Source organism: Tachypleus tridentatus, chromosome 8 (assembly GCF_004210375.1).
Source record: "Tachypleus tridentatus isolate NWPU-2018 chromosome 8, ASM421037v1, whole genome shotgun sequence".
Taxonomy (NCBI): Eukaryota; Metazoa; Arthropoda; class Merostomata; order Xiphosura; family Limulidae; genus Tachypleus; species Tachypleus tridentatus.
This window is the reverse complement of record NC_134832.1, coordinates 17,081,954-17,095,306: the sequence shown is the minus strand read 5'-3', so window position 1 is coordinate 17,095,306 and position 13,353 is coordinate 17,081,954. Positions and strand designations below refer to the sequence as shown.

Sequence of the window (13,353 nt, the reverse complement as noted above, 5' to 3'; positions counted from 1 at the left end):
TTGATAAACTAATGAAACTAATTGCACGCAGAAAGATCGAGCGAGAGTAAAGTTCCTATTGCATGCTTAGTCACCTAATTTATATGCAGATTATAATGAAAGCGAAATGCAGAATGGAACTTTGATAGAACCATAGACTGAAATTTATTGTTTAGAAGAGTCTATTTAGAAACATGTGTTTTAGGAGTCTGTACGATCCACAAAGGAATATTTTTTCATTGGGTAAAATTTAATCTAAAATTAAATAAAATTCCATGAATACAAGTGTTCTTAATAAAAATACTGATGGCTAATCGTACTTTATAGAAACGATGTTTCAGGTCCCTTAAAACTATTTCTTCTATTATTCACTGCTCTGATTGACTGTCATGATTATGAACTGTTGCTCTTCACAGCAAAGTTTTATCGCAACAGGTTTTTTGCAAAGAATGACAAATTCAGTCTTACTCCACGCGGAAGGCCCGAGTTAAGCAGGTGGTTAGGGCGCATGACTGGCAATTTGAGGGATGCGAATTCGAATCCCTGTCCCAACAAACATGCTCGCCCTTTCAGCTGTGGGGGCGTTACAATGAGACGGTTAATCCCACTATTCGTTGATAAAAGAGTAGCTCAGGAGTTATCGCCCAAGAAAGAAAGAAAAAAACACTTTGAAGGAGTTTGTACGTTATAGGAGTAGCGATCAAATCTCACTATTTGGTCTGTCAAAGATAGCCTAAAAGTCAACAGCGGGTGAGGTTGACTACCTGCACCTCCTCTAGTTTAGCACTTCAAAATTAGAGACATACATAGTTCTCGAGAGGCTTTGCGTGAAATCAAACGAACAAATAAATATCTTGCAAGCAAATAAATGCTAGAAAACAGTGCCCTAACTTCTAAGTTACTATTTCGACAATTTGTGTCTGAAAATTAGAAAATCTATCTGCGTATCGATTTAAAACTTCTGAATCCTAAAGAAATTTAAGAAAGTAAAACCCTTCAGACATCAGTGTTATAATTAACGCAGATACGGGAAATAAAACACTTTTTTATCTTCGAGATTTTTAACTGTAGAAACAAACTACAATAACAGATACATTTTACTAAGTGATGAAAAGCTATTTTAAACCCCTCTTTAGTGACAATGATGATTTATCAATGAGACATTTTCATTTTCTGGTTATAGGGATTAATTCACTCTCCGTAGGTACCTGAAGCTCGTTTCGAGTGTTTGGTGTGTAAATTTGTTTTTCTAAAGTTAAAGTTCTGGGCGTTAAAAGTCCCCAGACATACCGTTGTACCACATATAGTCCATTTGCCTTTGAACTGTAGAACATCATTTGGGCCATCTATATTGCCACTGGCAAAGTAGTTTCACAAATTATTCTTAAAACACATCGTTATAAGAGTAACGGTCAAATCCTACTGACCCTCACTGACACAGCGGTATGTCTACGCTAGAAACCAGGTTTCGATGTCTGTGGTGGGCAGAGCACAGCTAGACCATTGTTTGACTTTCTGCGTAACTACAAACAAATATATACACATAAACAAATCATAATACCTGGTCTTACCAGATTAGCCCAATAGTTGGCGATGCGTTCCTTCTAACCTGCCACTTCAACATTAGGTACAATAGATTGATTTTTTGGAATTTCGCACAAAGCTACTCGAGGGCTATCTGTGCTAGCCGTCCATAATTTAGCAGTGTAAGACTAGAGGGAAGGCAGCTAGTCATCACCACCCACCGCCAACTCTTGGACTACTCTTTTACCAACGAATAGTGGGATTGACTGTCACATTATAACGCCCCCACGGCTGGGAGGGCGAGCATGTCTAGCGCACGCCTTAACGCGCTAGACCATGCCAGGCCCCAGATACAATACAATAATTTTGTAAGTTTAAGTGACACGACCTTTTTATATTAATGAGTTATGATACATTTAATTGAGATCACACTCTTATAATTACAAAGTGTCGAAGATACTTTTGGGAATTAGAATAATGCGTTGTTTCACGATTGAAGAAAAGTTTCAGTAAAACCTCTTCTGGTAATATTCCTGGTGTTTTAATTTTTCGAGGTACTGGAGGAAATGATAAGAAGAAAAACTATTGTACGTTATATTCTATATTTTATTACAATTTTTAGAGTGGAGAATGTTTTTCCGCTTTACATATTGTCAGTTTTATAACATAAAGCATAATTACGAAACATGTTAGTAACAAAACTTTTTAAAATTCGTATTTTATGTGCACTAACATCGCCTTCTAAGACAATAAATATTTTGGAATGATCATACGATACCAGAAAAAAAAACGTGCTGTTCAGTATTACAGTAATTCCTGTGAATGTCTTTAGTTGGGTTACGTTTATTTAAGAGGTTTCTCTCTGTTTTCTTTTTCTGAATGACAATCTGACTCGGAGCGTCTTGCTCCGGGATCACTATGACCACTAGGTGTGTAAGAACTTCTTACTCTGAAAGCGATGTGTTACTAGTGTTTGGTTTCACTGCTCTTTTCTCTCTCTCGAGATCAATGTTTGAACTGCTGAAAGCAGTAGATACGAAGTGTGAAGAAGTGCTCCTTAAACAGGACTTTTTTGTAAGGTCCCTTAAAACTATTTCTTCTATTATTCACTGCTCTGATTGACTGTCATGATTATGAACTGTTGCTCTTCACAGCAAAGTTTTATCGCAACAGGTTTTTTGCAAAGAATGACAAATTCAGTCTTACTCCACGCGGAAGGCCCGAGTTAAGCAGGTGGTTAGGGCGCATGACTGGCAATTTGAGGGATGCGAATTCGAATCCCTGTCCCAACAAACATGCTCGCCCTTTCAGCTGTGGGGGCGTTACAATGAGACGGTTAATCCCACTATTCGTTGATAAAAGAGTAGCTCAGGAGTTGTCGGTGGGTGGTGATAACTAATTGCTTTCTCTCAAGCTTTCCACTGCTAAATTAGGGACAGCTAGCCCAGGTAGCTCTCGTGTAGCTTTACTATAAATTCACAAGAAACTGAACCACTGTACACACTTTGGTACCTTTTTAACACACTTTCAATTTACATAAATTTTCGCTTCCAGCGCCGCATTGAAGCAGACAAAAGACAGAAAATTCCATTGGACTGTTATTAATTTTTATAAGTGTGCAACCAAACAGGATTGCCTTGATTCCTGTTTCTTTGGCCGTTTTTTATCATACAAGGAAAACAAACAATATTAATTTTGAGATGCAAATGAAAGTCGACTTGAAATTTTTGTCTACTCTGTTATTAACGACATCAGCATATATAGCCATTATGACGAAGCTGGGTATATATTCTGATGTCATTAATAACACAAAAGGCAAAAATTTTAAGTTGAGTTTCATTTACCTCTGAAAATTAATATTGTTTGTTTTCCTTGTGCGATAAGAACAGCCACTATGTAAATCAAGGAGATATGTTTTCGTTCGCGTGGTTTGGGAACCTATTACTTTTCTGAACGCACCGCTGTGCGAAGTTTTGTCTTTCATAGAAGAACTAAAGGTATATTTCTTTGAAAAAAACAACAACATTGTTGAACAACTTCGGTTCTTGAATTAAAAAAACTTAAGTTGACGAATGATATAAAAATGGATGTATTAGATAATAAAACAAAATAAGAAATTATCACTAAAACTATAACAAATAATTGCATTAACCACATAAGTTTAAACTTAATAGTATTTTAATTTAACTGTGGTTTACGATAAAAAAAATGTTGATAATTTACTATTGTAGCATGACAAATAACTGAAAGACAAATAATTAAATAACGTAGAAACATATTAATATGTTAATTGAATACGTAGAATAGTGATTGGGAAATATGTCCGTGGAAACAGAAGATATAGGTTATCTTATAGTTTGTTTGTTTTTTTAAAATTTCGCACAAAGCTACACGAGGGTTATCTGCGCTAGCCGTCCCTAATTTAACAGTGCAAGACTAAAGTGAAGGCAACTAATCATCACAACCCACTGACAACTACTGGGCTACTATTTTACCAACGAATAGTGGGATTGACTGTCACATTATAACGCCCCACGGCTAAAAGGGCGGGCATGTTTGGTGTGATCTTATAATAATAATATTAAATATAACGTAACTAAAAAGTATAAATATGAATGCAAATAGAGGTTATAAGAACAGATAAATATTGGATCAGACATAGAAATATTAGAAAACAGGAAATATATACAGACTAAGTTATGAAATTTTATAATTAAGATGGATGCTTAAACAGGAGTAAAAGTACTTAAGTTGATTAAAGAAATATTTATCCATAAAATGGATTAACTTGAAGAATAATTATTTAAATATATCTAACTTTTTAATTATTGGTCAGGTTGTTAGCATTTTTAAGAATTACTTTTGAAATGAAAACTCAACAATAAGTAATGAAAACATAATGCAGAAATATTCATATTGAAAAATATCAAATTGATATTAAAAACTTTCAAATATTTTCTGTCTCTCAATTTCTTTTTCGCACGTTCATTTAATTTCAGATTTTTCTAACGAAAAATTCGATTCTTCTCGGTGGACTCAGCAGATGGTCCGATGTGAGTTTGCTATAAGAAACCACACACACATTTATTCGTAAGATTTGTGTGTGTTTTCTTAGAGCAAAAACAAATCAAGCTACCTGCTGAGTCCACTAAATGGAATCGAAACCCTAGTTTTATCGTTGTAAATCCGTAGACTTACCGCTGTACAAGTGAAGGAGACTAAAAAATGGCATAAAGAAATGATTACAAGAGAATTAGTGATTTATCAAATTATAACATGTCACAGGCGTTTGTTTTAGCTAAATCTGTTAGCTGCTGTTGTGTATTTTAATTAAGCACAAAGCTACACAATGGGCTAACTGTGCTCTGCCCACCACGGGTATCGAAACCCGGTTTTTAGCGTTGTAAGTCCGCAGACATACCGCTGAGCCACTGGGGGACATGTATTAATCGTGATTGTTTTAAGAAACTTGTAATCATTCGATCAGGTAGGTTAAGGCGTTCGACTCGTAATCCGAGGGATGCGGATTTGAATTCCCGTCGCACCAAACATGCTCGTCCTTTCAGCCGTGGGGGCGTTATATGTGACAGTTAATGCCACTATTCGTTGGTAAAAGAGTACCCCAAGAGTTGGCGGTCAGTGACTAGCTGCCTTTCCTCTAGTCTTACACTACTAAATTAGGGACGGCTAGCGCAGATAGCCCTCGTGTAGCTTTGCGCGAAACTCAAAACCAAAACAAACAAATCATTCGATCAGATATAGAAAAAAGTAATGGAAAAGTATGTGTTCAGATTCCAGTCAAATTTATGGGATTTATCAAAATAAAAGTACAGTTTTGGTACTTGAAATTTTTGAGACTATATTAATTCCTTTTTTTAACAATTTAGGGCAATAGCTAATTTCAAAAACAAATTTTTCCCGAAATATGAAAATATTTAAAATACCTTTAACAGTATTCAGTAACATTATTCAGCGAAAAAGTTATAAAACTTGATTATTAAGAAACAATCTGTAATGGATAATTATTGGCTAACCACTGGATTAATTCAGTTTTGTGAAGTAATGTCTCGTATCTAGAAGTTTGTCTATCATTATTTTGGCAGATTGTTATACTTATCCGCTTGAGAAATTAAACTTCAGCGAAATATGTGATTTATGTGAATTAACAATCAATAATTATCGTCCAGAGAGCAATAAGTTTTTATCTTATTTTAAACAGAAACAATATGAACTGATCACAAAACTTACATGTAAATTAATCTATATGTCTTTGTTTCGTTTCTCAGTTTCTTTGTGAGTACCGTACATGTCCTGAAGTTTAACTGAGAACACAATTCATACGCTGGTTTAACTGTATTTAAAAATTCTTAAAATAGTTACATTAGTTACATAAAAGAGTTAAGTACATTATATTAAAATAAACTTGAGTATTTACAACATAAATACAATCCTTGTCACCAAATTCTGTTGTGCTATATCTATGTAACGAGTCTCCATCGGGAAGATGCCAGGTTCAAAGCACACAGCTCATTCATGATGTTTTTTATAGTTCATCTGGTGGTGGTTTGTTTAAACATGTTTCGATAGTTTGATTGCACAGCTCTCCATAGGGGCTGCGTCTGGTGGTTTGACAGGTATGGATTTGTGTGGAAAAACATGATTGCTCTTTCACTCACTCTCCAACTCTTTGAGGTATGAGATGGGAGATGCTGATATATCAGGGAAACAAATTCATACACGTGATTTTGTCGATTTTTCACGTGAAGATTCTTCTTCATTGTGTTACACACTGTTGTCTGGAGAATGACCATTTCCACTTATATTTATGCTTGTGAACTCTCACCCGTTGCAAGACATCGAACGTCACCTACCTCAGCTGGGGTAAGACTCGTTACAGATCCCTTTCTCGATTATCTTGGTGTCTCATGTTTATTCACATTCTTATATTTTCTAATGTCATTGATTATAACAGATATCTCCATCTTCGAAATTCTAATTCCACGATCTGACCCCGCCTTTATAATCTATGTGTATGAACATTTTACATCAAATAGGGCTATTACATACCCTTTTTAAAAGTGATTAATTTTCAGTATTATTTACACATAATTGTAATTAAATATATTTAACTCTATGTGATGCTATCAAAATACAGGGTGATTATAAGGAAACTTCACAGCTGAGTTCGTCATATCTCATGAACGGCGCGGAGTAAGAAGTTCAAATTGCACAGAGATGCAACTGACACAATTGTCACAGGAGTGTCGCTGTGTGTTTTGTTCACATGGATATAAATAGGCCTACATATCGCAGTTTACCTCATTTAACCGACATGAAACGGTATGCAGAAAGGTGAAATAATGAAATGTTATTAGGATGTTGTGAACAAGTTTACAAGAGCTTCAGTTGATTGTTCGTTGACTTGTGTCTTTCCGTTCTTCGGTTACGGACCTGGACTGCCTTCTCTCTGCTGCCTTGGACGGACCGGACTTTTGTGTTTGCTTTTTTTCTGAAACTACTCTTATTACTTCAACATCCATCAAGTTAAATAAAAACAAGCCTGATAAAAAAAATTAATCTAAGATCCCAATGCTTATATGAAATTCTATCACGATCAGAGCGAAGGGAGATATCAATGTCCCTGAACACCCCAGTTGGGAAGTTCATCTTCTTTTAAAACTAAATACCCGCCACGGAATTTTTGTTGTTGTTGTTGTTTACAAGAGAATCTTAAGAGACAGGTTTCACTTGTATTAAACTAAATAATTTTATTTGCAAACCATCAATACCTACTATTATTTGCAGACCATCGATACCGACTGAAACCATCAGAGAGGCCAGCCATGTCGTATCAGAAAAAGCCAGCACAAGTACACATTGGTGCAGCAATGTACATTGTATTGCACTATATCTAAAGTTACCAATTTCAATTATTGGTATGGTTATTCACTTAGCTTTGTGAATGTTTCCTTATAAGCTACTTCATGTTTAAGTACTAAACAGACGGAGTTATTTCGTCTTGTTAATTTTATATTGTATTTCTTTGCAAGTCTGTAAGTCGATGCCAATGTCCTGCTAATACATCATGGGCTGTTGAAGCGTACACATTTCTATAACACTAAGGTGAGAGTGAGGTATGGTTTCACATCTGATGTTCTTCACTTTATAAATGGTCCCTTCATTCACCTAAAGTCATGCGTGTGTCATTCCTACTTTATCATTGATAGACTAGAGGGAAGACAGCTATCCATCACCACCCAACTGTAATGTTTGGGCTACTCTTTTACCATTGAATAGTGGGACTGACCTTCATATTATGACATTATCACGACTGAAGGAATGAGCATATTCTATGATGGAGATTCAAACTCGCTACCCACGGATTGTTAGTGAAACATCCTAATCACTAGATAATGGCAAGTCAATAATACATAAGGAAACCTCACAGAATCACAGACCTTTGGGAAAATGCAAATCAAAGGAAGAGGCTAGTATACCAGCTGAGATGTGTATATTTGCTGTAACGTTTGTCGTCACACTGATGCAATGCATTCTAGACGCTGGAGGGGACACTTTAAACAGTTGTTGTAATGGATCAAACATTAGGTAATAGTGTCCCCTGGTGGTAGCATAATAAAACTGGGCTACTGGCATTCACGTGATGCCCTTAACATCTCTAGGCAATTTTGTCGTCTTCTGCACTACCGTTTGTGAGATATGATGTGTAGAACTGTAAAACCCTCTGTGTAATTAAACAGTAATCCGTTTAAAACACATTTCAATTATAGCTTTTTTCTACAGTTACCTGGCCCGGCATAGCCAGGTGGGTTAAGGCGTGCGACCCGTAATCTAAGGGTCGTGGGTTCGCATCCACGTCGCGCCAAACATGCTCGCCTTTTCAGCCGTATGGACGTTATAATGTGACGGTCAATTCCACTATTTGTTGGTAAAAGAGTAGCCCAAGAGTTGGCGATGGATGGTGAAGACTAGCTGCTTTCCCTCTAGTCTTACACTGCAAAATTAGGGACGGCTAGCGCAGATAGCCCTCGAGTAGCTTTGCGCGAGATTAAAAACAAACAAATCTGCAGTTACTTTATTACTTTGTGTTTTTTTTAACATCATGGGCGGGAGATTTCTCTTCAGTACCATCAATATCATATAACATATGTTATATTCTCGTAACTAAAGATTAAATCTGGATTAAATGAACCTAACAAAATATTACTGCTTCAAGAGTATGCGCCAAATAAAACCAAATGAACTTGTAAAAGAACAGTCGTATAAACACTGGGACTAGTGATAGTGATTTGCTGTTTTTACATTGTATTTTGTAACAGAAAAAAACATAAAATTATTCAACATAATGCAACATATAATTCCCCTCAGTCAATGTACAGTATATTAAAAAAAATTATCGGATATCCTAGTAATTGTCTTAAGATACCAAAATAGCTCCAGCTGAATCATTCTAATAGTATTAATTTATAACACTATAATATTATAAAATGTTGTAGTAACGGTGTTAGATATTAACATAGTATAAGCTTAGATTTACTTGATTACGATTAGATATCGACCATAACTTCTTAATTATAAATGGGTATTATTCAGTGTCAAGAAAATTAAATAATAACATACATGTAATACATAATAAGTAATGTTAATTGTGTCTCTGACAGCACAATTTTTTTTTAACAGGGAAGTTGATTTTTCAACATCAACTGATGACTACACATCAAAAACAGTTATCTTAGAACCATGACTGGATGACCTAATGTTACACTTAGCATAATACAACTTAATGTATGTAAAATAATAAATATTTGAACTAAATTACAGCTACATCTTTAAAATACTTTAGAGTGACTAATTTAAAGATTAAAGATAAGGTTGGTGTTGAAATGATTTTTTTAGCATTGCAGATGTCTCCTTTACAATAAAAAATGTTAAGAAGTTCAGACTTTTGTTTTGTTTAGCATATTTTCACATAAATATACACAGGCTATTTGCACTTGCCGTTCCTAATTTTCAAATGATAGTCAAGAGGGAAAACAATCAACAACATCTATTACCCACTTTTGAACTATTCGAATAGAAGAATAAAATTTGACTTTTGATTTAATAACACATCCACGACCCCAAATTCGGGAGCCGAAATCATTTACCCCCTGATCCACAATCCGGCACGATAACCTATTACCCACGTCCAGCCTAAATTTTGGTACTGTGAAAAACTTACTATTACTTTGAACTTATTAATTTAAGTTCAACAGATTTGTTTATGTTATACAATTTGCAACATAACCGATTCAAACAATGACTTTCTAGCTTAGCTTTACGTATTAATATCGTATCAATAGGTACGATAAATTAGTGCTATACTGACAATAAATGCATACATATATATGGTTTATGCTCAACTACTATATTATTAAATTCATTCAATTGAAATACTTTGTTTACATTTGTTTATGCTTAGCTACTGTATTACTAAATCTATCCGAATTAAATACATTGTTTACATTTGCTTATGCTTAGCTACTGTATTACTAAATCTATCCGAATTAAGTGCATTATTTACATTTGTTTATGCTTAGCTACTGTATTACTAAATCTATCCGAATTAAATACATTATTTACATTTGTTTATGCTTAGCTACTGTATTACTAAATCTACCCGAATTAAATACATTGTTTACATTTGTTTATGCTTAGCTACTGTATTACTAAATCTATCCGAATTAAATACATTGTTTACATTTGTTTATGCTTAGCTACTGTATTACTAAATTTATCCGAATTAAATACATTGTTTACATTTGTTTATGCTTAGCTACTGTATTACTAAATCCATTCAATTTGTTTAAACATAGTTCCCATATTTCTAAATCTTTTTAATTGATATATTTCTTCTATTCACATTTATTTTAAACTTAACTACTATAAGCTGCTAAATCCAATCAAACGAATTATGAAATATTTTGGGTTCAATATCATTACATTTTAAAGTAACATAACTAATTTTAGGATCAATGACATCATATTCAAAATGTTTGTTTACATTTTAGTACATAGTTGTTTAGAAATGTGGAAGAACAAGGAAATAAACCCAACAAAGCGGAAATCACAAAAACATATTATACGTACAGTTACAAACTTGTGTTGTACGTATATTATATGAATTAGTCTTTCAGATAAAACACATTTACAAATGTAAATTGTATAATAAACTCTCGATTTTCGTTTTATTCAAATAATCAACAAAGATTCCAGACCATTGAACATTGGAGCTTTACCGACAAATAATGTGGATTATTCTTCCTGCAGTTCCAGTCACTGTATTGAATACACAGTTTAAAACATCACAAGATATATTAAAATTCGACTTTCTTATGTATAAATCATGGGAAGAAGATATTGGAAAACTTTGCTGAGTTGCTGACGAAGTTATAATTGAGGTATTACGAAATGTCGAGGATTTCGATACGTCAGAATCACGATGGATGGATGCCATTCTACGAGGGTTTTGTCCGAGTTATCTTCGTCAGTCTACCAGGATATATTGGAGATTGATTATTCCTGTTATGTGGGAGCTATATGAGAATCAATTATCTTCATGCCACAGGATATTAGACAAGTTGAATTATTATTGGTCTAGAAGATTGTTGTTGTTTTCACATTATGGTCACTATAGTTTATAGCTACCATAGAAAGATTTGACGAAAAAGAGAAGTCGGTTCCTAAAGTACCATTTGAATGAGTGAATAACATTCTTGACGTTTAGCTATAATAACAGTGATACACTAATCTATTTCGCATATTATTCAATTAAAGAGTTAACAGAACTTTAGATGTAAATATAAATAACACGTAATAAAGACCGTTGTTTTTCTGGATTGTTATTGTTTTACATGTCACATGAAGAGTTGTCATTTGTTCACTCGTATACATCAATAGCAGTTAAAGGTGGCTTATATTTTAAAGTGTAATTGTTATAGCGATTTTTTACAAGTTTATGAGAATATGTAATGTAAAAAAGCATATTTTGAAATTAAAATTTAACGAAACCCCTTGAAATTCCAGTAGTTTATAGAGAGGTCTTCCTTCAAAGTGCTCGGGTTTCGTTGAGCTTCTTTAAATTTGACTTACCAAACTTTTTAGATTTCGACTAAAAGAAATAAAGCATAGACAAACATCCGAAAGTACTAAAAATAATCATAGTTCGCAGATATTGTGCATTAAATAGATATGTAAGAAACATTACAATAATAGAGTTATATTTACTATGTATGACAGATTAGCTTATTGAAAGAAAATGCCAATGTGATTAAAGTATTATTTTGAAGGACGATTTTTTTCATCACATTTATTTTATTTAAACCATACATTATTCTCTTTGCTACCTAAAGTAAATTTCAAATTTTCACATTACTAAAAAAATTAATACCATTCTCGTTCAAGTAAAAAAATCACCAACAACAAATACTACACGTTGTAGGAAATGAATTGTGGCCTTGTAGATAAAAAATAAAAAATAAAAGGTACAAAACTGAAGTTTATGATAATGCTAAGCAAAGCCAGTCCAAACACAAATTGCGTATACTTTACGGCTATTTAAAGCTACCGAAAGAATAGCTGGCTAGCTTATGCTAAATTATCGCTTCGGCAGGTTCATGCATTAGTTAAATGTCTCTTATCTTATCGGTTTGTGTTGTATACGGTCCGTTGAATAATGTATTCTCACATTTTCTTACTTCTTCAGTTTAGTCGTTCGAACAGGCAGGCTGTGTACATCAAAGACGTACAGACGATTACTGGTGGAAAGTTTAGATGCGAGGTATCAGCTGATGCTCCGTTATTCAGAACAGCAGCGGCCGAAAAAGTAATGTCTGTAGAAGGTAAGGTTAGAAAGATTACTTGAAATAGCTCAGACTAGTTAATTGTATACATATTTAAATATAGAATAGCAATGTGTAAGATAAAACCCAGAAAATGAATAGATGATGTTCAAAATATGAAATAGAATATGAAAGAATGGAGTAACTTTGCTTAAGGATGAGAATAAACAGCGCTCATGAGTGCTTTGAAAAAACTGTCAAGAGGCTGTACGAAAGAATAGAATAAGTATGCTTAAGTTAAGGCCAAGTAAGAAGATAAATAATATTCAAAATAATTTAGAGAAACTCTTAGGAGGAAATATGAAGGAATACAGTAAGAGTGCTGAAATTAAGACCAAGGAAGAAAATAAACATCGTTTAGGAGAATTTGGTAAAACTATTAAGGATGTAATAAGCACATGTCTGTAGTGATAGAAACGACCTAAAATAGGTAATACTGCCAAGATATTCAGATCAAAATGTTTCGGTGAAATTCTTACGAATTTAGCAAATGTATATAAACTAATATTAAGGAAAATAATACCGATGGAAAAAGCACGGATAGCACATTTTGTAGCTTTACACTAAAAGTCAATAATAATAACCTAACGAAAAAATAATTTATTTTATTGTTAGTACACTATTTATTATCTATTCACTAAGGAATTTCAAAGTAAAGTATATTTTATTAACAACTGTAGAAATACAGAGACTCTTTAACTAGAGTTCGTAATTATCAACAGTAAAACTGAAACGAAGCTTATGTAGATTGCATTAGATAAAACGGTAATGTGAGGTAACAGACATTAGGTTCTTCATAGGTATGAAAATTGCATATATGCCTAAAAATGATAATTAACATGCCACTTTATCATTACCTCTGTATTAAAGGCAAAATTTGTAGAATATAATCCGTGCAATATCACACTTCGAAACACACGTTGAATAATTGTTATATTATTGTTAAATAAGT

The 13,353-nt window shown here is 33.7% G+C and overlaps 1 protein-coding gene across 1 annotated transcript in view; it reads left to right on the top strand.

Moving 5' to 3' along the window:
* LOC143258594 (uncharacterized) overlaps positions 1 to 13,353 on the top strand; it is a 127,471-nt gene that overhangs the window by 106,746 nt on the left and 7,372 nt on the right. The window contains exon 3 of the mRNA XM_076517781.1: positions 12,266 to 12,401. Coding sequence (XP_076373896.1) covers positions 12,266 to 12,401 — 136 coding nt within the window. The remainder of the gene's footprint in view (positions 1 to 12,265; positions 12,402 to 13,353) is intronic.